This window comes from Talpa europaea (assembly GCF_964194135.1).
Source record: "Talpa europaea genome assembly, chromosome: 6".
Taxonomy (NCBI): Eukaryota; Metazoa; Chordata; class Mammalia; order Eulipotyphla; family Talpidae; genus Talpa; species Talpa europaea.
The window spans coordinates 82,566,956-82,590,026 of NC_140072.1; the positions used below are offsets into that span (position 1 = coordinate 82,566,956).

The 23,071-nt window shown below is 41.0% G+C and overlaps 1 protein-coding gene across 1 annotated transcript in view; it reads left to right on the forward strand.

The window, feature by feature from the left end:
* The window catches only part of FOXO1 (forkhead box O1), a gene marked incomplete at both ends in the record, with an annotated part of 87,608 nt that extends 68,655 nt beyond the window's left edge, over positions 1–18,953 (forward strand). The window contains one exon of the mRNA XM_084235218.1: positions 17,616–18,953. Within this exon, the coding sequence (XP_084091344.1) occupies positions 17,616–18,953 (1,338 nt within the window). The remainder of the gene's footprint in view (positions 1–17,615) is intronic.
* Between the last annotated feature and the right edge of the window lie 4,118 nt (positions 18,954–23,071).

Here is a 23,071-nt window from a genome sequence, read left to right on the forward strand (position 1 = left end):
AGCTTGTGAAGTTTATCGCATTTGATTATCTCAATATTTATGTACATGTGTTTTTATACATATGTGTGCATACACATGTATGTGGAATATGGCACAGTACAGGTTCTGACACTCGGAGAAAACTACTTTTATTTATTTTTTGAATGAATGCGTGAAAGAGGAACAGGCATAGGGCTTTTCTTTTTGCTTGTTTCCCCCAAAGACATTGTTTTATTCCGATTTTAAAAGTTACACATACTCCAGTAGCAAAAGAACAATGTGCAAAGGGAAACGTGAAAGTGAAAATTCTCACTACCTTTACCACCCAGAGCCAGCATTATTATATTCATTAAGGTTGTCTTGTAAAAGAAATAATTGACTGTATAGATCTCATATAACTGCTAATAAAGGGCATCATTTATATTAATGACAAATAATGTGCACTGCTGGTTTCAGGGACGCTATGATTGACATTGTCAATTGTTGGATATAAACTTTCCAGTCCTACATGCTCTCCTTCACTGGATCTGCTACTCATTATGCTAATGGGGAGAACATGTGTGTAGGTTCCTCATCCTCCAGGCTCTATTTCTGTGACTTGGAAAATGTCTCCTTGCTCTCATTAGGGTTCTCAGTGGGAGGAGTGGTATCAGAGTCAGAGTTAGTGTTTTCCTAACCTAGGAGATGTCTCAGGATTCTTTTGTTTGTTTGTTTTTTTATAATCCGATTGTCTTCTAAGTAAACCAACCTAAAGCAGTCTTGTCTTTCTGTCTCTCTCCTACCTCCTCCCCCACCCCCACCCCCCATTCCTGTACTTTGCTTGCCTTCTTTCCTCTCACTAAAGTGTTCAGGGAGGTAGAAGAGATTTGGAGATGAAATTAGAGTGGCCCATTCTGGTGATTCTGCTTTTGAGGTAATCATGTTGACTGTTTCCTGTGTGATGTTTGGGGGGAACCCATGCAACCTGACTTGGGTAATATATCTCTCCATCCTTCAGAGAGTAAGTGGTACCACTCATTCATGGCTCGCAGAATGACTGGGCTTTCTAAGGCACCTGTGACTGTTGTGCTCTTTGGTAAGAAGCCTGGGGCAGTTTTGCAGCTTTCAGTTACCACCCCTTCTTCCCTGGCACAGTAATAGAGACTCAGTATATAGTACATTTTCATGCTTATTGAAGTAGTTGTTTCAGAGCCAGACTTAAATCTTTTTTTTCCCCTCAAAGATTATTTGTTTGTTTGTTTGTTTACACAAGAACTGGGGTACAGGCCAGATGCACGGGAGGGTGAGAGGATTCACCAGAGACAGAGCGGGGAATAGAAGAGACAGACTAACGAAATACACTGCTGAGGGGAGCAGTGGGCGAGACAGGAGAGGTCTACCGCGCCATGTGGGTTTCTCCCTGGCCCGCCAGGATCGAACCTGCGCTGCAGAGGCTGCGGACAGCTTGACAGTGCGGCACTCAACCGCCTGCGCCACCAGGAAGCCCCAGACTTAAATCTTCTCCCTCTTGTCTACCATATGCAGTTAGATCGGTATTTTCCAGACTGTGCTTCTAATCATTACTTTCTTAGTAGTCTATCAGGAAGGATCAGAAAAATGTGTGTGTGTGTGTGTGTGCGCGCGCGCGCGCGCGAATGGAGTGTTTTGCTTTGCTTTTTGTTTTATGTATTAACACAGTTAATGAATTAAAGACTCTGAAACCTCACCATTAGGAATTCTATTTAAGTTGGTGTAGCCAGCATTTCCTGAATGTATTTCTTCAGTGAACTTTCACTCGAGAGGAACCATTATTCTGTGGAGCTCATGTTAAAGATCCTTCACTAGGCCACAATGTGCTGCTTTGCCTGAAAGTATTTTGAAGTTGTCTGTGAAAAACTCAGTGGTTAGAGGAAAATCATGATTGGAGATGCTTTGGGAATAAAGATTATCCCCTGGGGCCTCCCTGGTGATGCAGGGGTTAAAGTTTCAGTGCTATCAAGCTTACAGCTTGAAGCTAACCCACATGGAGCAGCAGACCTCTCCTGTCTTGCCTGCTGCTCCTCTCGGCAGTATCTTTCAGTAGATCCACTTGTTCTGCTCTGGTGAAACCTCTCACCCCCAATCCCTCACCTCACGCACCTCTGGCCTACACCTCAGTTCTTGTATGCATAAATAAATAAAAAACAAATCTTAAAAAAAAAGAAAAGACAAGACTACCCCGACTGTGGTATGGGAGGCTGGCTGTGGGACATCTTTTTATGTCCTCATCAGCAGCAGCTTTACAGTAGAATTTTAATCAGAGTACAATTCTTAGTCAATAGGATCAGCACCAGCTGTCTGTTTTCTTAGGTAAAGATCCATGAACTGTAGCCTGAGTGACAGCTGCACTGTTTGGCAAGGATGGACTTAAGAAATTTGGACCCAGAACTGCATGCTGCTGTAACTTGGCAGGTGTTTGACAAGGCACATTCCATAAGTGAAGTCATCTGCATCAACCACCCTCCCCCACTTTCATTGTTTAATATTCAACTTTGCATGCATTGTTTTGTTAGATTGACTGATGGTGGGGGCTTGAGGAGATGGTGGTACAGGCTGACAGGGTAGATTCAGCATCATCTCATTGATCAGCTCTCCTACTTCAGTTTAGCAGAAGCAGAACTTAACAAAATTTTAGTTTGAAGTACATTGTTCCAATGATATATTATTTTGCCTGGAAATCTCACACCAAGTAAGTAGGTCCAACTTCTTAGAACTGATCTTGGATATCACACTTGTTGTTTCCCTTTCCCTCCCTCCTTTCTTCTACCTTCTCTCCCCTTTTCCTCTCTACCCCGTTCTCTTTTTCCAAAGAGTTAAAGTACCTACCTGCTTTCATCCTACCTTAAGCTAAGCTGTTCCAGAAGTTGATTGTAGATCAGAAGTTCATATATAGTATTTTAAAATCCAGAAAATAGAAACTCTGAATTAATGGAAGTGTTTGTTTTGTTTTGGTGGGAGGAATAAGAAATGTTTGGGAGAATGGGCTGTGAAATAGTTGGGAAAGTTAATAACCATGGGTGTGGCATTTCTCTCAGCAAGTGTCCTCAGCTTTCCCCAGGAAAAGTGATCAAAGTATTAGACTAAGTGACCTACTTTTGGTAGAATGTTCGAAGTGTCTGTTCTTGTTTGTTTGCTTGTAACCTTGTGGTTTTTAAACCTGGTTGTAAAGTTGCATGACACTAACTTGTCTTACAACTGGGTGGAGAAGAGGCAGATGGAGGCTCAGGCATCTGGGCTGTGAAAGGGGAATGGTGGCTGGTATCTGCTGAGAGGTGTGGGTTTGTATCCACAGTCACTTGCTTTTGTAATTGAATTCTGATAGGTTAAGCAAATCTTTAAAAATCAAGTTCCCAAGACCTAGACCTCTTTCCTTTTTTATGTATGTGGTCCTTTCATGATTTGTGTGTGTGTGTGTGTGTGTGGGGGGGGGAATCCTATGTGTATCAGGGCTGAGTGTTGTGTGTGTGGTTACTGAGGAGCCAGATACTCTCTCAGTTTATCCTTACACCACTGCGGTACGATCGTGGGTCACTCTTGGCCTGGATCCCACCAGGGTATAGATTATAATTCCAGGGTGACAAGTTGTGCTTATGCTATGCTTTGTTGGTTGAACAGCCTATGGTTTCACTTAAAGCATTATTTCTTTTAATTTCCCTTTAGCTGTTCAAAACAACCTGAAAGATATAACTGAGCCTAGACAATGACCTCAAGAAACAGAAATAAACCTTTCAAAATACAAGAATTGAATTTGTGTGCCAAATGTCGTGAATAATGGATAAAATTTATGAAAACACATTAGACTTTATGAAGGGAGAATTTCAAAAATTGTTATCAAGACAAATGGTCTTGCTTCTTGTCTCACTATGAAAAAAAATCAGGTTATACCATGAATTTCAAAACAAACAAGTGGCATTCAAGCCATGAGACAAAGGTTGAACAGCTGCTTTAATATAAAACTTTACCATTTCTAGATAGATAAATGAAGTCCTGAAGGTGACACTTGTTTCTCAAGGTCCTTCACCCCACAGCAACCCTCACACACAAACTGTAGCAGCATGCTTTTAGGGCACTCTTGGTGTGGGGAGGATCACACCAAAAGATGGCCCCTCCCCAAAGATGCTTTTGCTTATTAAAAAAGATTTATATGCATGTATACACATAAAAATACAGACACCTATACTATTTAAATTTGGGAAAATCAAAAAGATCTGCTTTCCACTCAGGGTATAAACTCCTTTTCTCCCACGCTCTTGTGGGAAGATAGTTGGCTTTTCCTGTGGGTTCCGAGTCATAACTTTGTTCTGATCTTGCAGTTGCTCTCCTGTGCACTGCATGTAGTGTTAGCTTGTTTTTAAAAACCATCTCCCACATCCCCCCCACTCCACCCTTCAGTGTCTAAATTCAAATACTTCTATGCCTATTCTGTCTATTCCAGACATATCTTGATAGAGTTTAAATTTTTTTCTATGAAAATTCAGACAGCTAATATTTATTGGACACTTTGTATGCACTGCTGAGCCTTTAGTACAGTAGTAATTCAATGAGATAAATATTGCTAGGTTGTATGTCATTATCCCGCTTGCTCAGGCAGTATGGTTTCTAACACATGTTCTTAAGCATCATATAGTATACTTTGATTCAGTCAGCTTTGATTCATGTTCTGTACTCACACTGAGAATTCTCTTCCCCCTTTATCCAGCAATCCAGAATTTGCCCTTTTACGTGCCTTAATTCCAGTTTAGGATCCTTCTGTTTGGAGCATGTGCTAGCTTACATTTTTGTGTGTGGGCACTCTTTCTTGATTTTTTAAAAAAAAAGATTATTTATACAAACACTGGGTATAGTCAGAAGCGCGGGAGGGTGAGAGAATTTACCAGAGCCAGAGTGGGGAACAGAACAGGCAGACTGACGAAACTCACTGCTGAGGGGAGCAGTGGGTGTGGCAGGAGAGGTCTGTTGCGCCATGTGGGACCCTCGCTGGCGGCCGGGGATCGAGCCGGTGCTGCAGAGGCTGCGGGCAGCTTCACAGCCCAGCGCTCAACTGCTGCTCCACCAGGGGAGGCCCCATCTTGATTTTTTGATTTATATGGTTAGATACACCCTGGGAGGCAGAAATGAGCTTTATGTTACTTTGTTGTATCCTCGGTAGTATACAATAGGGGCTTAGTACATGCTTTTTGAAAGAGAATTATATTGCTTGCTTTAATTTGGCAGAATTAAAAGGCCCAAAGTATGTTAATAAAATGTGAATGGAGATAATAACTCAGGCTTTTCAGTGGGTTTAAATAGTTCACATTAGTCCTGCTTCTACTACACTTTGCTCATTTCGTAGATTAATTTTGGATGGGTTTTTCAGTAATAGAAATGTAGGCAAAAGTTTATTTTCTGTTTGTATTCCCAATAAAAGTGACTAACTCAAGGACCTGTGAAGAACACTTGCCGTTGTACTGACTGGCTGGACATGTTCTGTTCCAGCCTTATTTTCCTGCATGGTCCATTTAACATAGGTATATCTGTAATTAAATACATCAAAAACTACATAACCCAACCTGGAAAACTCTGTTAAAGAAAATATGTTTTTGTTTTTTTTTTTAATTGCTTGCTGTGGGCCTCCCTAGTGGCGCAGAGATTAAAGTCTCATCACTAGCAAGCTATTGCCAGCCACTGCGGCATGAGTTCCATCCCCAGTTTGATCCCCGACCAGGGAACTACCCACATGGTGCAGCAGACCTCTCCTGTCTTGCCCGCTGCTCCCCTCAACAACTTTGGGGGAAGAATGATAGTTTCAAAACTATCCATTAGTTTTTTTTTTTTTTTTAATAGAGGCATGTTTATTTATTTATTTATTTGTTTGTTTGTTTGTTTATACAAGCACTGGGTACAGTCAGGAGCACAGGAGGGTGAGAGAATTCACCAGAGCCAGAGCGGGGAGCAGAGCAGGCAGAAGGACCGAAGTACACTGCTGAGGGGAGCAGCGGGCGGCAGGAGAGGTCTGCGCGCCATGTGGGACCCTCCTCCGGTGGCCGGGGAGCAGCCGGGGATTGAACCCGCGCTGCAGAGGCTGCGGGCAGCTTCGCAACCCAGCGCTCAACCGCTGCGCCACCGGGGAGGCCCACTATCCATTAGTTTTAACTAAGTTGTCAGAATTTGATTAAATTGCTTTTCTCCATAATCCAAAACAAAGAAACTGATGGTAAGGAGACTGCCTGTTAGTTTAAAGAAATGCAGAAATCTTTGAGAATAGTGATCTTGGAGAGAAGTTGAATGTCAAAGTGTCTGTCTGTTAGTTTAGATTGATCTCACGCATGAGTCTAGACTGCTTGTAGTTTTTAAATTATTTGTGATAATGGGCTAAAAACTTCTGGAAAATCTTTTGTTATAGAATATTATTAATTTCTCGAAGAACTTTCTAATATGCTGGCAAGTGTTAACATCTTCCACATTTTTAATACACCATTGGCTTCCAGACACTGTCATTTAGTCTTCACAGTGTGCCTTTGGGTCTCATGGTGGTGAGGCACCCGCACATCTGTAACCCACTCAGCTCCACATGTGGACTAAATGACCTGACTTAACGTGAATATAAGCTCTAACTTTTGACTGAACCATATTGGGAAATACTTTCAAGAAAATGGAGAAAGGGCTTTCCCAAAAGTACTAATAGATATATTATGGTGGAAATTGTAGCTGGGGTTGAGAGTATTCTTGACTGCAGTGGTTTGGATGAAATACAAAATATTTGTACTGTGCGGGATTTCAGCCACAATGGTTCCTATTCACAGTTCCCTTTTGGAGGAAATTCAAAGTGATGCTACTGAAAACAATGAGCACTGAAGTTAAAAAGAACAGTTTAAGGTATAACTTCTGTCTCTGTAGAGTTCTAATTCTCCATTGGTTTGAATCACTGTAAGAAATGGTTCATTTAGTCATTTAGTCATTCTCCCTTTCGTCTAAGTATTTAAAATAGAATTAACTGTATAAAATTTTCTCATTTTCTCAACTCCCAAACAACAAATGTATATTGTGTATAACTAGTGCATTTTAAAATTTAAACACCTTTCTAAAAAATGATACTGATAACCAGTAGTAGCTCTGAGGTTTTTGTCTTTGGAGATTTATGATTATTATAGTCTTGTACTTTTAGTTCGTGGCTATACTATTAATCATGTTTCCAAAGAGGATATGAATTCAAAGTGCAGCATTAGAGAAAAAGTTGAATACAGGAAAATTTTCCAGATGGTAAAATTTGCTAATCACTCAGGTGATTTGGGTATACTTTCTGTCCTCCTGACTTCCTTCTCTTTGGAATATATACCAGCCTAGTCCTGGGGCTGAGCTCAAAATTTATGGAAACCAAAGGACTCCATGGGATGTCCTCAGGTCATTAAATCTGGTTCCAGGGCAGACTCAACTTGGAGTCTATGGGATTCTGTTGGAGTTCCTGAACTGGCCTGCGTTCCTGGTGGTGTGGAAGGAGCTTTGTTGGTTTGGAATTGGAGCGTGTGTGAATGCCAGCACTGCAAAGGGTCACATTGGCCTGAGTTCCATCACTCATCAGAGAGCTAACCCACATGGCACAGCAGACCTTTCCTGTCTTGTCTGCTGCTCCCCTTTGCAGTGTATTTTAGTCAATCTGCTCATTCTGCTCCCCACTCTGTCTCTGGTGAATCCTCTTCCCTCCCACCCCCTCACTTCTGGCCTGTACCCCAGTTCTACGCAAACATAAGTAAAATCTTTTTTTAAAAAAGAAATTTTGGGAGGTAACCCCCAAAACAATGTGTGCTTAACTGCTGCAAGTCATTGTAGTATTATATTAGGCTTCCTAGTCAGACTAATGGGCAAGTTAGTTTTGGAGATTCTGTATAAACAAGAAAACTCCATATTACAAATAATATGTAGGTCAGAGTTTTGTGCTTCATTGCAATTAGCTGTTTGTTTTTTTTTTTATTCTGGATTTATCATCATTGGGTTCCAAAATAGAAAAATAAACCCTACATTAACCTAGATTTTGTTTTTCAAAATTCTGTTTACTAAGAGTAAGCAGTATTTGGCAAATAGCTTATTCAGTGGATTAATTTTCTCTAGGTCTTCTAGACAGTGAGCATATTTAAGATAAAAAGCAATTTGGATAGTCCATGCTCTGGATGGGATAGTTTCCTAGGTGTTTCAATCTGTCCAAGTTTCAGTGTTCTTGCCTTTGAGGGCAGATGCATAAAGCTCTCCCTTGGCTTTTTTTTTTTTTTTTAAATAGAGGCATGCTTTTAGTTATTTATTTATTTCTTTGTTTGTTTTTGTTTATACATGCACTGGGTACAGTCAGAAGCGCGGGAGGGTGAGAGAATTCACCAGAGCCAGAGCAGGGAGCAGAACAGGCAGAAGGACCGAAGTACACTGCTGAGGGGAGCAGCGGGCAGCAGGAGAGGTCTGCGCACCATGTGGGACCCTCCTCTGGTAGCCGGGGAGCAGCCGGGGGATCGAACCGGCGCCGCAGACGCTGCGGGCAGCTTCGCAACCCAGCGCTTAACCGCTGCGCCACCGGGGAGGCCCTCTCCCTTGGCTTTTGCAAATAGTTTAGGTACTCACCTTGAATAAACATTTATGTCATATGAACATATTTATTAATGAACTCATCACAATGTTATAAAGTACTGTAAAATTCACTTTAGTCTGCCAATAACTTTAGAAAACTTAAATTGAGCAAAATATTGATATGCTATGCTTCATTTTATGCCTAATTTAAGTTTGTCATCAGAAGGAAATCCTAACGTATTCTTTGTTCCAGGTTATTTTGTTTTGCCTCATTCTTCTGGCAGCCAAAAACATAAGGTAGTTAATTGCTTTCTAAAGCAGTGTGGTCATAAAGCCAGTGAAGATTAGAAAAATTGTATGGCCTATAAAATAGACAAAGCTTTTCATTAGGAAACAGCAGAAGCACTTATGGAACAAATGAGTTTCCACTTAATTTTCTGCAATGGTGGGGCCTATTGCCTGAGACAGTCATTAGGCAGAAGTAGCAAAAAGAGTCCATATTTTGGGCAGTTAATTAAGTAGAAGTTTCAAAAAGGATAGGATCCTTTAAGGTTAACACATGTGCAGGGTGGGGAGTTGTGGTGCTCTCTGCTGTGGACTTGACAGTGGGCGGTCTTCTTGCCACCCCTGGGGAAGATAGCTAGTGGGCTAAAGGGTCGCTAGGGATGCCTGCAGGCTGCTTTGAAACTGAATTAATCTCAGGAGAGAAACAAACTCCACTTGACTTTTTTTTTTTTTTTCCTCCCCAAAGCAAGACATTTAAAAGAATTTTAGAAAATTTTAGTCTTTTTATTTCCACCTCTGGGACCTTATTAGCCAGGGTTGATGACACTTGAGAGTTTGCCTTGTTGCCTTATATGCCCCAAACTTATGAAATGGTATCCACTTTTTAATTAGCAACTTTTATGAAGGTTATAGAAGGAAAGTAATTACGGTAAATGCCTTATGATCTGGAACAGAAGGGAAGATGCTTGCACTTAAGGTTTTTAGCTCACCTGAATTGTTTTGCGTTTTTTTTCTTCGGGGATTCTTAGTTTCTGATAGTGTATAAAGTACATGGCATTCAGTGGGATTGAAAAGATTGTCATTTTCACAATCTGAAAATTAAGGGCTTTGCCCTACCTTCCCTAAGTGGCTTTCTTTACTATATAGGGGCTTTCCCTGTTGGACACAGTAAAGGGAAGCCCTGTGCTACTTTGTAATTATCACCTTCAGAGGATCAAAAGTTTGATATAGTTTAATATCATCAAGTAAAAGTGTTCTACCCCTGCAGATTTTTTCCTGGAATCCTAAATACATGAGGTTTTGACTGAAATGTTGCTCTGAGATAGTTTGATTTTTGATTATTATGAGACCCTAATGAAGACCAGGGATCCCTCAGAGCATTGTTTTGTTCTCTCCATTGCAGGCTTTCTTCCTTGCCCTTCCCGCTCACCTGGGGGGTGGGGTACCCCTCAGTCTCCACTCTTTGTTTCCTAGTACAAGGAGCCTAGTCAGTTGTAACTCACCTCTTTACCAAACATGTTGTCCTACAGCATGTTCTTGAAATCCCCCACTACCTGGGGACTCTTTCAGGGTTTGCTCTCCATAAAGGAAACCGTGCTTGGTAACTTGTGTTTGAGAAGAGAGGAGAAAAGAGGATCGTTCTCATTAATTGCCATCCTGAAATATGGTCTGTCACCTGTCAGCTGGTAACTCGAACAACCTCATAGACACGTGTCATGTAGGGCACCAAAAATGTGGACACAGTGTGCCAGTTCAGCATTCAAATTTTTTAATTTAAAAATTTTTAAGGAGAGAAAATATTTTTTTCTGTTAATGAAGGCTTACGATGTAGTTTGAGAGCGTGGAAACAAGCCCACAGAAGGCTGACTGCCTATTAAACAGGAAGTTTGTGATAAATGGTTTTTAATCAAGTTGTAACCACTCATGATGGCTTAACAATTCCTGTTTATATATCCCTTTACTTCCTATAACAAAATAGGCAACCTTTACTTCCTCAGCTTTGTTGTCAGGTGATGCATTAAGTGCTTTCCATGTATATTATGTCCTCTAGGCCCTAGCAGTACTATGGGATACTCATTTTTGTTTCAAAGATGTGAAGGTGAGACACAGGGAGATTGAGTGACTGACTCAGAGTCACCTGGGGTTCCAAGTCTCATTGTGCCTCCAAATACATGAAACTTCTAAGTGTTGCATAGGAGTTCTAACATGGTCTTTTGGGTACTGTTTTACATGAGTGCATAATCTCCCACTTTTTTTTAAAAAAAGTAGAAACTGCTTTAATGTACTCATATTTTCCTTTTTGGGGAATGATTTAAGTCTGAGATAAAACTGCTTCGAGCTAAATATGTATCTACAGTGGTTCAAGAGTATAGCTGAGAATTGGTTTGGGTGGGGAGGGACACCGTATGGTCTTGATACTTGTTTTACATTTTTTCCAGGGCTAAAGCCCCTGTGGTTCTACATTTTGTAAATTAACACACCCATAAACTCTCCACCTGCATTTTAATCTTACTGAACTCTATTTTCTCTAACATAAAATGAGAGTTAGACCAGATGACTTTCCCAGAGCCGTCAGCTCTTCAGTTTTATGAGAGTGTGAGCCCTCTGTTCCCTGCCCTGGGACTGCTGGAGAAGCCTGTGTCCTCGGTGCAAACTAGAGGACAAGAGTGGCCTTTGGGGTCATGGAATTTCAGGCTAGAAGGACAGGTATGTGGGAAATGAAATCAGCCTTAGAAGATAAGCTGGATGCAAGGGCATGTTTTGAGCACATTGATGAGCTCTTCACAGCAGATCTTCGATTACAGGATTTCTTAAAAGTTCAGTGTATGTGCTGTCTATTGATAGTCTATGTCCATTTACATCACTGTGTAAAGAGTGATGGCAAGTGGTCACGTTTTCCTTCTGTTTGCAAGCAAAATGAGTAATTTCACACTGTTGTTGTTTTATTAGCAGTTCTAATGGAAACTGTGTTGAATAGAGATTATTCTTGCTTTCTCCTTAGTTTGTTTTCACTTGTAGACGTGCAGGAAGAGATGGTGTAAAAAAGGAAGCAGGAGGAGGGAGTAAAGTCCTTGCTGAGAGTCTACAAACACTCGCACGCATTTACAAAGTTCACAGAAATAAGATAAAATGCTTTTGGAAAAATCTAGTTTGTCTAGCATTTTGAAAGAATTTCTAGAATTTCTAGAACAACAAGTTCATTTAGTCATGTGTTCCAGCGTCTTAGTTTGAAGTTCTTTTTATTTGACTTGGTGACTGTTGTCCACACCCACCGGCTCATATTCTAGGGCAATGGACAGGTCTAGGCTGTGGGGGCCTCTGGGACTTTTCCACAAGTTTTCCTCCAGGTCATGCTCACATCTGAAATTCACACTTAAACTGCTATGGTTTCCTGCCACAAAGAGTAACCTATTAAAATAAAAGCAAACTGAGTTTTGTAAACTGGTATTTATAAACAGACTTATTTCTGCCCCCTCAGATGCACATATGTAACCTCAGTCTTCAGTATGTTTCTTTGGATCTTCTTAATAGAATGGTGAAGCCAAACCAGGTGTTACCTTGGTTTTCCATTTCTAAAACAGGGTTGGTAATACCTGCCTTATAGGACCCTTCCAATGATGGAATGAGGTATGATGTATTGAAAGCAGTTTGTAAACTAGAGGAAAATATAAAGAATGAGGAGAATGTATTCAGCTTAAGTTGCTGTTATGTTTTACTTTTGGGGCTAAACGCAAAGACCAGAGTAGTGTTAGGCTGCTGAGCAGAAAGAGAAGTAGAATATAGCCGTTATAGGCAGAATCCTGAAGAGGTAGGGTGTCCAAACTCACAGATGACAACAGACTGGATGGAACCAAGCTGGCAGTGGAGCTGAGGGGCTAGAAGCAGGAGGGCAAGGAGCCAGGTAAGCCCAAAGTAAAGAGGAGTCCGGGGCAGCCAGAGGAGGAGAGCTGTAAACCGAGGGCTGGACCTGACCTGACCCAGTGGGCGCGAAAAGAGTTTGCTAGACTTGAGTCCCGAACTAGAGCTGCTCCCTTGGTCTTTGGTGGGACTTCTAGTAAACTAGTGACTTCTTAATGTTTTTTAAAAATACAGCATACCCTTTCAGTGTAAAATTTACTTATTTCTACTATACGAATACACACACACATAGTACACTATACTAATATGTATATATGATACATTTGAAAATATGTATTTTTAAAAATGAATTAAATTTAAAGTAAAAGAAAGGCATAAAGAAGCTTCTTGCATGTCAGTGGCTGCATGATTATTACTTCAGACAGTAATACTAGGAGCATTTTAGGCAGGATAGTTCCTGTTCTATGTCCTCAGGGGGTTCTCTGCAGACTGGCCCTAGAGCCTTGCTTCTTCCAATCAGGAAGGCAGTGGACTAGCAGGACTGGTCGTCCAGACTGTGGCCTGTGGGAGTAGCCCTGCTCTAATACCCGTCACTGCTTCCCTGTCACACGCTGGCTGTGCCATAGCACTGAGAGCCCATTGCTCTGTGGTGCCCATGTGCTTGGTGCGGCAGCAGCACCTTGAGAAGACTTAAGGATTTTGACCAGTATTAACAGACCAGCTTTTGTATCTAAACTCCTTAGTTAACATCTGTTTACAACATCTGAGACAGTGTCTACTGCAAAGATAAAATAATTTTACCCCCAAACTGGTGTCTTTTTCCAGTAACTTACCATGTTAAAAGGCCACATTAGGGGAAACAGTACAAGGTATGCTTATAAAGAAGTGAGACTAATGTTTATAAGATAGATAAATTTCTGAAGCACAGACATGCTATTTTATAGGTGACATTATCCCAGTGATAATAATAACATCAACTAATAGTGATCGAGGCAAGTGCCTTACATATATTATTTCATTTAATCTCAGAACAGACCTGTAAATGTGGGACCTATTAATCCATTTAGCAAATACTTGAGTCCCTGCTTGGTGGTGGAGCTGTGAAGATAGTATCCACGAAGACAAATCATGTTCATGAACTCTGACACATCTTACAGGTGGGGAGCCAGATATGCCCCCAAAGGACCAGATGTAGCAGAATCATAATTAGTGGTAAACAAGGTCCTCAGAGAGCTTACGGGATGGGATGGGGTTAGTCAGTGAATTCATCTCGAAGAAAAAGGACACTTAAAAGGAAACAAAAATTGGGAGAGTAAGTGAGCACCTTTGGTGGGAAATGGTTAATATTCCTGGATAGTCCTTTGTACATAATTATTTTTTTGCCCTTAGTGACTGTTTATGTGGCCTGTGCTCTCCCCAGGTAGAATGCAAACTCTTGTGTCTAATTCCTTCTGTGTCCTTTACTACACCTAGATAGAATAAGTCCCAGTAAATGTTACTTGGCATGAGTTTATAAATGGAGAAATGGTACCCAAGTGGGTGGGTAAAAGATGGGTAAAACATCCCAGCTTCCTTCCCTGTGATGCTTTTGGGATGTCAGGTATCAAACATTAATTGTATATAAGAGCATGTGTAGCTCTTCGAGATTGAAAATAAAATCAAATTCTAGCCCCGTGCCCTTTAAGGAACATGGCATCTGGTCTGTAGAATCCCAAGAATTAGTAATAGCCAGGTAAGCAGTTTTGAAATACCTGTTTTCCAGAAGACCCCTTTTCCCTCACACAGTCCATAAGAACAACATGTTGCACTGCTTGGGGTGGCCAGGCATGCAGGTGGCTGGGGAGAGTCTGGGGAGCAGGTCCAAGAGGAAAACCAGTTCAGCATTAGCAGAAACCCCTGGCTGCAGAGATATACAGCTAGTGGGGAGGAAAATTGCTGACTGGTCTTTTTCTCTAATGGCGTCATGCAGAATCAGGATTTGGGTAAGTGGTTGACAGCACATGAGTCCTCTGTCCTCATATCTGCCTCTTTGCTCAAGTAATATTTGTCTATAATTCAAGAACTGAATATCTCAGAGCACCAGCAGTTACATGTGGCTCTGCCACACAGCTCTATGGGTGAACTGCACTTTCCTCTGGCCTTGGCTGTGTCCGGCAGAGATTTGTAGACATAACATCATTAATAGCAACACATATTTTTACAAGATTTACCTATCAACACCGCACCTCCCTCCCCACCCCCAGTTGGAAATCATAGCTTCTTTAATGTCCTGCTGGCTATGTGAAAAACAGGAATTTATGTAACAAGCCCTGCACAGCAAACCTTTTCCTGTTCGGAAAAAAATTTTTTTTAATTGTTGGCAAAGTGAGGAGACAGCTCTGTTACTCAAACAGCGACCTGAAATGTCCTCTAAGAAAAATATGTAGCATAATGTTTTGATAAGTAAGGGAGTGCTGTGGTTTTTTTTTTTTTTTTTTTTTGTAAGTCCAAGTAGAGAATTACTGTCTGTCCCACCTGGGTTTGTGAATACTTCCTGAACTTTTAAAAGATGGTCATGTATTTCACAGTATTATTAAAAATGCCCTCCAATTGTGCAGATGATCTGGTACAATATCTAAGTTGGAGAGCTGTTCCACCCCCTCCCCAGGCGGTACAGACTGTGGGTAAGCCATTATCTAGGAAGATCTCCCTTTATCATTAAGTAAATGTGATAGGGACAGGAGTCAAGTTTCCTTTCCTTCAGAGATTTCATGGTAGCTTATCTGTGTCTATTGTGTTCAAAGAACAAGATTGTCAAGATGGAATATTTTGCAAATGCCAGCCTTTCAGTATACAGAAAATGTTGCAGGGTGAGAGTACTTGGCCCATTCCAGTCTATCCCCCAGGGTCAAGCTGCTTCTTGAAGGAGGACTTTAGAACTTGGTTTTTCAATATTGGTGGGCCCAGCAGATGAGGTTGCGGCTCTGGTACCATTTACATGTGTGTGCTGCGCACAAAACTTTCCCATTGGGTTTAGGGGAGTCTTTTGGGAGTGAAATAGGACATTAGGGAAATGTAATACTTGGCCTCCTTTAGAGATTCTTGTGTGGACTGAAAGGCATCCTTAAAACTTGTCTTGAGTTGGGGATATTTTCTTAGGTGGGAAGAAAGAGGGAAGTTTTGGTAACAAAAGAAACTGTCACTGTCATCTACTTCCATACCTGCCCGGCAAACAGCCTGGAGTCCTCTCCCTGTTCAGGGCCCTGTCTGACCAGCAGTTGCTGCCTGCCCTGGCCCAAGGGCCTGCTACATAGCTGCTGTGTCGCAATCCTGGGGTGGAATGTAGTACAGAGGGTCAGAGAGTATTTTGAAACGTGGATTTCTCACTCCTGACTATCTGACCTCACTAACTTTCGCATCTCCTTTTAAAAAGTGAGGTTTTTTTTTTTGTTGTTGTTGTTTTCTACCTCATTTTAATTAGAGTATACCTGAGTTCATGGTTTATATTGGAGTCCCAACGTTGTCCTGCATGCAAAGGCTTTGTTTTGGTACAAATGTTTGGTACAAATGATGCATCCAGGCATCTGCATCCCACTTAAAGGCATGAGGATGTGGGCATCGTGACTGCATCCCTGGGTGACTGCAAATCTAGCTAGACCCGTTTTGTGGTCTGGGAGAGCGGGGGCTGAAGAAGTCCAGGGGCTTAGGTAGGTGAGCCTTGCATCTTATAGGCAGAGGTGACTGGGGCAGTCTGGATACCAGGCACACAGCCCTGCTCCCTAGAGTCAAGAACCTCCTTGTTCTTATATGTGAACTTGGGATAAGGGCCCAAAGGACAGAGGCTACTGAAGGAGCAGATAGTGAGAATCTACCATGCGCCTGTCTCGTGCTAGGGACAAAAAGACAAAGCCCTTCCTTTTCAGGGAATCTACTTTTTGTTTTCATGTATCCCTGAGGCTTTCTGGATGCTGGAAATCTTGTGTACCCCATAGGAGACTCAAGTTGGGGTTCATTTGTTGCAGCCTGACTTCGATGCTTCTACTGGAGCCTGGAAGACTTATTGCTGGCCCTCTTCACCATGTGGTTTGGAGATGTGGGTCTGCGTCTATATCTGCAAGCTCCTACCACACTCCTGTGAATAGGAGAGAAACCGAATCAGAATAGCGACATCCTGTGCCCTCAAAGTCAGAAACTAATAACTTCTTCTTGGCAACTGATTAACATGTGACAGACACATTTTATATACCATATCTTAATTTGTAGAACAACCCTGTACAACTTTATAATCTGTTTTATAGATGAGGAAACTTAGGTACACAGGGGCCAAGCAGTTTGCCATAGTTATGTAGCCAGTGAGGAGCTGAGCCATGTAATTGCTCAAAATAAGTTACTTTTCTTCACTAATTGCCTTGCTATATTACATGTGGTACAGGGGTATATGTGGTGCAGAGAGCTATAGAGGCTTGGAGGGCCCTTTGTACTCTCCACCACACTATCCCTCTCAGATTGTCTTTTGGGACAGCATAACCGCTGATGTAGTGTTCAGTTAGCACATAGCACTGGCTATTTTTGGGAGCAGGGTGGCAAGCAATACTTGAATTTAAATTTTTTTTTGGGGGGGTGACAGTTTAGTTTCTTAAAAAAAAGACTATATTCACCTGTATTTCCCTCCTGTGCTTTAAGGGTGTAAATGAATCTAGGTCTTACTAGTTTTCAGACTTTCAATTCTTGACTAGCATTTACCCTGCTCATTTCTTTGTTTTCTATAATCATGTGGGTATGGTAATAGAAAGCTTTGTGTAAATGGTGCATGTGCAACCTGAAGAGAATTGGCAATAGTTTTAGGAGGTAATAAGATGGAAAGGGTTTTTGATGTACTTTGTCATAGAGGACTATTTACATATCATAACTCAGCAAAATTCAAGTGGTTTTAAAACCAGCTTCTGTAATTTCCCTGTGAAATATAGCTATATAAAAGGTGTTTATGATGATACTTACGTAGTTTTATCCCTTCATTAAATTAAGATGCAGATCCTGTGTTTAAGATAAGATACTATTTTTCCTGTACCAATTTGAGTTCTTTCATAATGGTGTTCAGAAAGAACATCATGACGATTTGAGCTGAAAATTATACCATAACCTCTTTAAAAGTTTGCATGTCTTTCATGTAATGTATACCTATTTTGAGCAGTATGTTTTCCAAGGGAGAGGTACTTGTATTTTTCACATGATGTTTTGTTTTACAGAATTCAATTCGTCATAATCTGTCACTACACAGCAAGTTCATTCGTGTGCAGAACGAAGGAACTGGAAAAAGTTCTTGGTGGATGCTCAATCCAGAGGGAGGCAAGAGTGGAAAATCCCCCAGGAGAAGAGCTGCATCGATGGACAACAACAGTAAATTTGCTAAGAGCCGAGGCCGAGCTGCCAAGAAAAAAGCATCCCTCCAGTCCGGCCAGGAGGGTGCTGGGGATAGCCCTGGATCTCAGTTTTCTAAGTGGCCTGCAAGCCCTGGCTCTCATAGCAACGATGACTTTGATAACTGGAGTACATTTCGTCCTCGAACTAGCTCAAATGCTAGTACTATTAGTGGGAGACTTTCCCCTATTATGACAGAACAGGATGATCTTGGAGATGGGGATGTGCATTCTATGGTGTACCCACCATCTGCTGCAAAGATGACTTCCACTCTGCCCAGTCTGTCTGAGATCAGCAATCCTGAAAACATGGAAAACCTTTTGGATAATCTCAACCTTCTCTCATCACCAACGTCATTAACTGTTTCGACCCAGTCTTCACCTGGCACCATGATGCAGCAGACGCCATGCTACTCATTTGCACCACCAAACACCAGTCTGAATTCACCCAGCCCAAACTACCAAAAATACACTTATGGCCAATCCAGCATGAGCCCCTTGCCCCAGATGCCTATGCAAACACTTCAGGACAACAAATCGACTTATGGAGGTATGACTCAGTATACCTGTGCACCGGGGCTTTTGAAGGAGTTACTTACTTCAGACTCTCCTCCCCATAATGACATTATGACACCAGTTGATCCTGGGGTGGCCCAGCCCAACAGCCGGGTTCTTGGCCAGAATGTGTTGATGGGCCCTAATTCGGTCATGCCATCCTATGGCAGCCAGGCATCTCATAACAAAATGATGAGTCCCAGCTCCCACTCTCACCCTGGGCATGCTCAGCCAACGTCTGTGGTTAATGGGCGTGCCTTGCCCCATGCGGTAAACACCATGCCCCACACCTCAGGTATGAACCGCTTGGGCCCAGTGAAGACATCTTTACAAGTGCCTCTGCCTCACCCCATGCAGATGAATGCTCTGGGGGGCTACTCCTCTGTGGGCAGCTGCAATGGCTACGGCAGGATGGGCATTCTCCACCAGGAGAAGCTCCCAAGTGACTTGGACGGCATGTTTATCGAGCGCTTGGACTGTGACATGGAGTCCATCATTCGGAATGACCTCATGGATGGAGATACGTTGGATTTTAACTTTGACAATGTGTTGCCCAACCAAAGCTTCCCGCACAGTGTCAAGACGACAACGCATAGCTGGGTGTCAGGCTAAGGGTTAGTGAGCAGGTAAGTTCACCCCAATATTAAAACACCTTCTGAAAATAGAATGTAAAGGAGAGGTGCACAGTCATATGCCATGTGTCTTTAACGGTTGGTACTTGACTAAGCTGCCCCTCACAGAGTCATCCTTTATCATCCCTTCTCTGCCCTTTTCGCAGTATGTAAATTTTCCTTTTGAGTTATAACTTAAGGAAACTTCTTATAACTACTTTAAAGATTTTCTTTTGACAGTTGGATGACTGCATCTTTTTGTTAGTAGCTCTTCAATAAATGATTATGTTTGATACAAATCAAATACTAAAGGGTTTTTTATTTTTTTAAGTGTAATTTTCCCCATTGAATGATTTGAGCTATTTGAGAAAGCACTAGCTTTTTTTTTTTTTTTTTTTTTTACCCTTGAGTATGCCTGTCACTGTAATATGTTAAATTGAATTGGTTTTAATTTGGCTATATTTTCATTTTTGGTGTGTGTTTTTTTCCTAGGCTATACTTAAAAGTACTTCAAATTGTCTGACAGCAGGAACTGAGAGAAGCAGCCCAAAGATGTCCTTCACCCCTCTTTTTCATTTTCTTGATTAAAAAAAAAAAGTTTCTTTTTTCCTTTCGTCAGACTTGGCAGCGAAGACACTTTTCCTGTACAGGATGTTTGCCCGATGTTTGCAGGTTATGTGCTGCTGTAGATAAGGACTGTGCCATTGGAAATTTCATTACAATGAAGTGCCAAACTCACTACACCATATAATTGCAGAAAAGACTTGGATCCTGGTGTGCTTTCAAGTTTTGTATATAAGCAGTAGCTACAGAATTGTATTTGTGTGTGTTTTTTTTTAAAATACCCATTTGGTCCAAGGAAAGTTTTTACTCTTTTTGTAATACTGTGATGGTCTCATGTCCTTGATAAGTTAAACTTTTGTTCGTACTACCTGGGTTCTGCTGAACTGATGAATCACAAAGTACCAAGCTCTTCATACTGCACCTCCGTTGAACAGTTTTGGACCTGTTCTTATTGCCACATGATTTACATGAGAACCAATAGCCTGTTATTAATCTGCTGAATCAACGGACTTGTCACACTCTCGAAGGAAAAAAAAATAATTAAACGCCAGCCTTGTACAGGTCTTTTCTATTTTTTTTGTTTGTTTATTTTGTTATTTGCAAATTTGTACAAACATTTAAATGGTTCTAATTTCCAGATAAATGATTTTTGATGTTATTGTTGGGACTTGAGATCATTTTTGGAATAGATATTGAACTGTAATGTTTTCTTAAAACTAGAGTCTACTTTGTTACATAGTCTGCTTGTAAATTTGTGGAATCCCAGATATTTGAGGCAGCATCCATAATTTTCATTTTGTATTTCTAACTGGATTAGTACTAATTTTATACGTGCTTAACTGGTTTGTACACTTTGGGATGTTACTTGGTGATGTTACTGACTAATCTTAAAATCATTGTAATTAATACTTGCATACTCAACATTTCTGGCCCTATTTTGGCAGGAGAGTGATATATAGCTATAGACATTTCGCATTTCATGTTTAGGAGAATTTAATATGGTTTTTTATATGTATTTTAAAGAAACTCCGTCAACTTCCAATGATCCATGAGCTAAGCACACCATATAGCATTGCGTCATCTCATAAGATGGCAATGTGCTGTGTGCTGTGCCAGTTCCTCCAGGGAGGCCTTGTAATGTTTGTAGATCAGAATTGGCGGTGGGAGTAGGGCAGAGGAGGGATGTCTGCATCTAAAACATTGCTCCTTTCTCAAACTAGGGCTTTTTTGATCAACTTAAAATTTTTGAGGTGAGTTCAGCAGAGTTTCCCCTCAGATATCTGTGCTCTTATTCTGGTACAGGTTGGAGGCTGGTTGTGTAGCTCTGCGGGATCATGTGAACACTCACCCTTCACACACACACACACACACACACACACATACACACACACCCTCTCCCACTTCTGCAGAGTACTTAGCATGCTGTGGAAATTTAAGTCAAAGGGAGAACTTTTTAAATGGGACTTCAGTGGTTTGTAGAAATGCTTTGTGTTCATGAATGCAGATGGCTACCAAATGGAATAGAACTTGTTTTAAATTGGGGCATTTAATTGGAAAACCAATAAACCAGCTGTAAGTTGTATATTTGAATGTATTTTTAAAAGTCTTTGCGTATGTTAAAAATTGGAGACTTTCTTTAACCTTTAATAACCTAAACTGTAATTCTGATTATGATTTAATATTTTTCAATTATAAGTAACTGACTGACAGACCAAGTTAATTGGCTTTGCCTCCCATTTAATTCATCAGTATTTTCAAGTCACATGGAATGCCCAAAGTGGAACAGGTGCACAAAAATGTTCCACTTGCCTTCTTGAGGGCTCTGATTTCTGTGCACTTAACTCAAATCACACTTACTTTGTCTTGCATATGAATCGCATCTCTGTTGGGTTTTCCTACATATTTAACAAAAAACAAGTGTACCCAATTGATTTCCTATAGGAGGCCAGCTCTGTTGTAAATTTTCCACTGTGACTTCTACCATTTTGAAAATTTATTAAACAGCCACCTCTCTGACCATCCTCATTGTTGGCTTCTCCAAAATGTTTGGTTTTAGAAACCTTAGTTCCTCTAAGCAGTGCCTCTTGTGCATGTGATAAAACTTGTTGGTGCCAGAGTACTCATGTTCGTTTTGTTATCAAGTGCTACCACTCCCTTCCTAGGGTACCCTTACTCCGTAGACTCACAGCCCTTCAGGGAGGCAACTACAGCTAAAATCATGGTTAAAATCTTGCTACTTTTTGGAGTGACTTTTAAAAAGATGTTTCTTCCTACTGAGTCTATGTAAATATATATTTTTATCCTTCAAATTTTTTTTGTGTTGAAATTCTAAACAGGAATCCTGGGTAGCTCTCCTGGGGTACAGTGAAGTCCAGTGAAAAGCACCTTGTCTATTTTGAAAACATTATGTGACCTCTTGTACTTCTTTTTCTGTACGAAGACTGACTTTTTGGAGCAATTAGTATATCAGTTATTGTACATGATTGCTTTGTGAAATGTGCAGATGTTATCATCTATGCAGCCTTGTTTGATTTATTTCCTCTGGTTTGTACTGTTATTAAAAGCATATTGTATTATAGAGCTATTCAGATATTTTAAATATAAAGTATTGTTTGCGTAATATAAACGTATGGAATATATTTAGGTAATAGCTGTATTACTGGAAAGTTCTGCTTTGACAACTGACAGTCTAAATTAATTAGCAAATGTTGTGTCCCAGTGAGCAGTAGTAAATGGAACATCCCAAGAAGAGGAGAAAGGACACTTAAAATGGAAACAGTTCTCCAAAGGTATCCAATTTGGACTTGTTCAACTGCTAGATATATGTTACCAGTGCTCCCCACCTCCCTAACCTTACCCCTTTCTTGAAATTCTTATATTCAGCTCTTAAGAGTTCTTAATTTATAACTGGCTTTGAACTAAAGAAGTTTCTCTTGTGGTTTTAGTTTGGGAGTAATCATTCAGTAAAACATGCAGTGTGGTTTATGCAAACAAAACAGCCTGGCATTACTCTTGGCCTCCTCCTTGAGAGTGGTGCACTGCTTGGCAGTGTGGCCAGGGGTAGCCACCTAAGTCCTGTTAGGACATAGTCATGCCCTCCGAGCATTTCGCTACTCGAGTTTAGTAACAGTGCAGATTCCATGTTCCTGTTCCGATACTCTCTGAGAAGTGCCTGATGATGCTGATGTACTTACAGACACAAGAACAATCTTTGCTATTACTGTATAAAGCCATAAATGTACATAAATTATGTTTAGTGCTTTGGTGTCTTTCTTTCCTAATTGTGCAAAATAAGCTTTTTCTTAGATTTTAAAAAGTTTAGCTATCACTTGGTTTAAACCTTGTCAGCCACAGTGCCATGGTTTATCAAATCTGGTATTTCCTTTGGAGGGCGGGAGGAGGGGAACAGTCCCTCTGGGACCAAACCGTAGCCCAAGAGAGTTGGAGAACAAGTAAAATTCCTGATAACAGACAACCCTGGAGTACTTCATCTTTGGAATGTCTGAGACGACATCCGGTATAGTAATTACTATAAGCTTACTAAATCTTATGTCA